This window comes from Gekko japonicus, unplaced genomic scaffold (assembly GCF_001447785.1).
Source record: "Gekko japonicus isolate JY-2015 unplaced genomic scaffold, Gekko_japonicus_V1.1 scaffold14152, whole genome shotgun sequence".
Taxonomy (NCBI): domain Eukaryota; kingdom Metazoa; phylum Chordata; class Lepidosauria; order Squamata; family Gekkonidae; genus Gekko; species Gekko japonicus.
The window spans coordinates 1-2560 of NW_015208403.1; the positions used below are offsets into that span (position 1 = coordinate 1).

Here is a 2560-nt window from a genome sequence, read left to right on the forward strand (position 1 = left end):
AGAAATGTCGAGACAAATTAAAAAATGCAAGTTGGACCATGCAAGGCGTCAGACTGCAGGTGTCCAAAGGTCACAAACCTTTTACAGGCACTATATATTTTTTTTTTTTTAAAGATACAGACTAGAGATGTGGTGACAATGGCCAGGATCGTTCCAATAGGAATAGATTTCTGGGCATCCTTGAGGTCTCCGGATCGGTTTGAACCAGCCATGATCCCTTGAAAAGAAAAACAAACTTTTAATGTATGAAGACCATTCCCGAAAAAGCACACGAATGTGCACACACACAGAGAAAGTGCCCAGGGAACACTCTACACCCTTACCTGTCACAGAAGGGAAGAAGATGCCCACAAGCACCGTGAAGGATGTTGCGATGTCTGCATAAACGTACAAGTGGAGGTTGCTCTTGTGGCCAGAAACATCCACAGACAGGCGGTCGGCTTTCTCCAGGATCTCTCCTTTCTCCAAGTAATTACTCCAGATGTTATCTTGGGTAGGGAGAGAGAGATTATAGACATGGGAGGCAAAGAGTGAACGGACGGATAAGCGAATGGAACATCTATTTACTCAGTACAGGAAAATGCTCCATACAAACAATTTAGAAAGCCTAAGTTGGTTGCATTGGATGTACTGCTGGCTGGAAGATGATTCCTTCTCTAGTAAGGACACAAATAGGGATGGGCACAAACTGGGAAAAGAGGTTCATCTGGTTCGTGGTGTCACACAAATCACAAACCTTCACGAACATCCCCATTTAAAAAGCTGGCTCGTTTTGTGAGATTCTTGATGCGGTGGAGCAGGGATGTCAAACATAAGGCCCGGGGGCCAGATCAGGCCCATCCAGGGCACTTATGCATCCTGCAAGCAACTGATGCAAGGGAGGAAGTGCTGGAGGGGAGTGGGCGGAGCCACTCCATTGTGGCTTCAACACAGAAGAACAACCTTGGCTGCAGCAGTCAAGCATTGTGGGAACATCTGCCCAGCACTGCACTGCTGCTTCTCCAGTCCACCTATGTGGGTTTTCCTCTGCATGCCCCCCATGAGGCCTTGTAGAGAGGATACACCAATTCAGAGCTTACCAGGTGCTGTCCTTTATACAGTTTCTATCTCTGGTACCTGGCATTACATTTTATGGCACACATGTCCCATCCCAAAAAAGTGACATTTATGACAGATCCAGCCCTTGTAACAAAAGAGTGATACCTCTGTGGTAGAGTGTTCTTCCCTCCCCCCCCTTTCTGCTGGGAGCAGGTCCCCGAGGCCAGCAGAATGGAAGGGGGGGGGAGATCTGAGATCTTCCCGCCCTCCTTTCTGCTGGCAGTAGCTGCCTGAGGCCAGCAGAATAGAAGGGTGGGAAAGATTTTGCAAAAGCCATTTAAAGGGAACACTTGGAAGGGGGGGAGTGAAAGGGATCATTGAAATGGCTTGCATCTATTTCAGCCTAACAGCTGACGGGTGTATCAGCCACCACTGTTAGGCTGAAATGGATGCAAGCCATTTCAGTGACCCGTCTCACTCACTCCGCTTCCCACCACAAATCCCACAAACCTCTAAAAACTACATGGAGGGTCGTGAGGGGATCATGGATAGGGATGGGCATGAACCTCAGTTTATGAACCATGAACCGGCTATGTTCGTCATGAAATTAGGTTCGTGCCCATCCCTAGACACAAATGCTCTCTGAATGCTCTTTGGGTTCTTACTGCTATACATGCTACTGTAGCGTATCAACAAATCAAATGCTGGTACATACTACAGCCAATGGATAGTGCTCAGGGACAGCTGCTCTGCCACTGCCTCTTCCACTTTAGGGAAATGAGGTGCCCTGTAGCAGGCTGTCCACAATGGGTCACTTTTTGTCCCCGGCCCTGGGCTGCTGGATGCTTTTATTTCCAGAAACAAAGAGGGGCTAGGAGCACTGAAAAGGTGGCATTTAACTGTGGTGGAGGGGCTTTCTGCCACCTTCTTCATGCAACTGTGAACACAACATCCCATTACAGTGAGCTGTAGGTGGAAGCAACCAGCCAGCCATGGAGCACCTCATTTCCCGAGAAAGGGAGAGACAGGAGGCGGGTGACAACCAAGTGCCTTCACACATAGGGGCTAATTTAAAACATTAATTAGAATCTTGTTTTTCTTTTTTAAAGGAGCAGAAAGATTTCTAGGATGATACGGATTTCTGAAGTGAAAGGCTGCAAATGGCACAAGGGTGCAGCTAAAGACCACTCTGGGCTCCCACAGTTCACAACTGTACCTTTCAAAATGCCGCTGGCGGCACCAGGAATCCCTGCAATCTCTGTAACATTGTTGAAGCGGAAGTACTCATCACATTGCGCGGAGGTGACATTGTAATGTGGGCAGAAAAGCTCCGTCAACTTGGTGGCCACGGTGACATTATCAACCACTGTTGTTTTGGCACAGATGTCAAACTGGTCCCTCGAAAGAGTTCTGTTGCCCAGCATGCAGACACTGGGGAGAAATTAGAAGTAGGCAGTTCTGTAACTCTTTTTTAAGCATTCGTTTTACATTTTGTAAATTTCTTAACTCAGCCACAAAAAAA

The 2560-nt window shown here is 47.6% G+C and overlaps 1 protein-coding gene across 1 annotated transcript; it reads right to left on the reverse strand.

Annotated features, from left to right (window-relative positions):
• Positions 1-122: 122 nt before the first annotated feature.
• Positions 123-2463, reverse strand: LOC107125097 (solute carrier family 12 member 4-like; the record flags this gene model as incomplete). The annotated part of the gene is made up of 3 exons (XM_015428560.1): positions 2255-2463; positions 324-488; positions 123-217 (listed from the first exon to the last, which is right to left on the reverse strand). Coding segments are annotated over exons 1-3 (468 nt in total), but the record flags the coding sequence as incomplete, so codon positions are not given.
• Between the last annotated feature and the right edge of the window lie 97 nt (positions 2464-2560).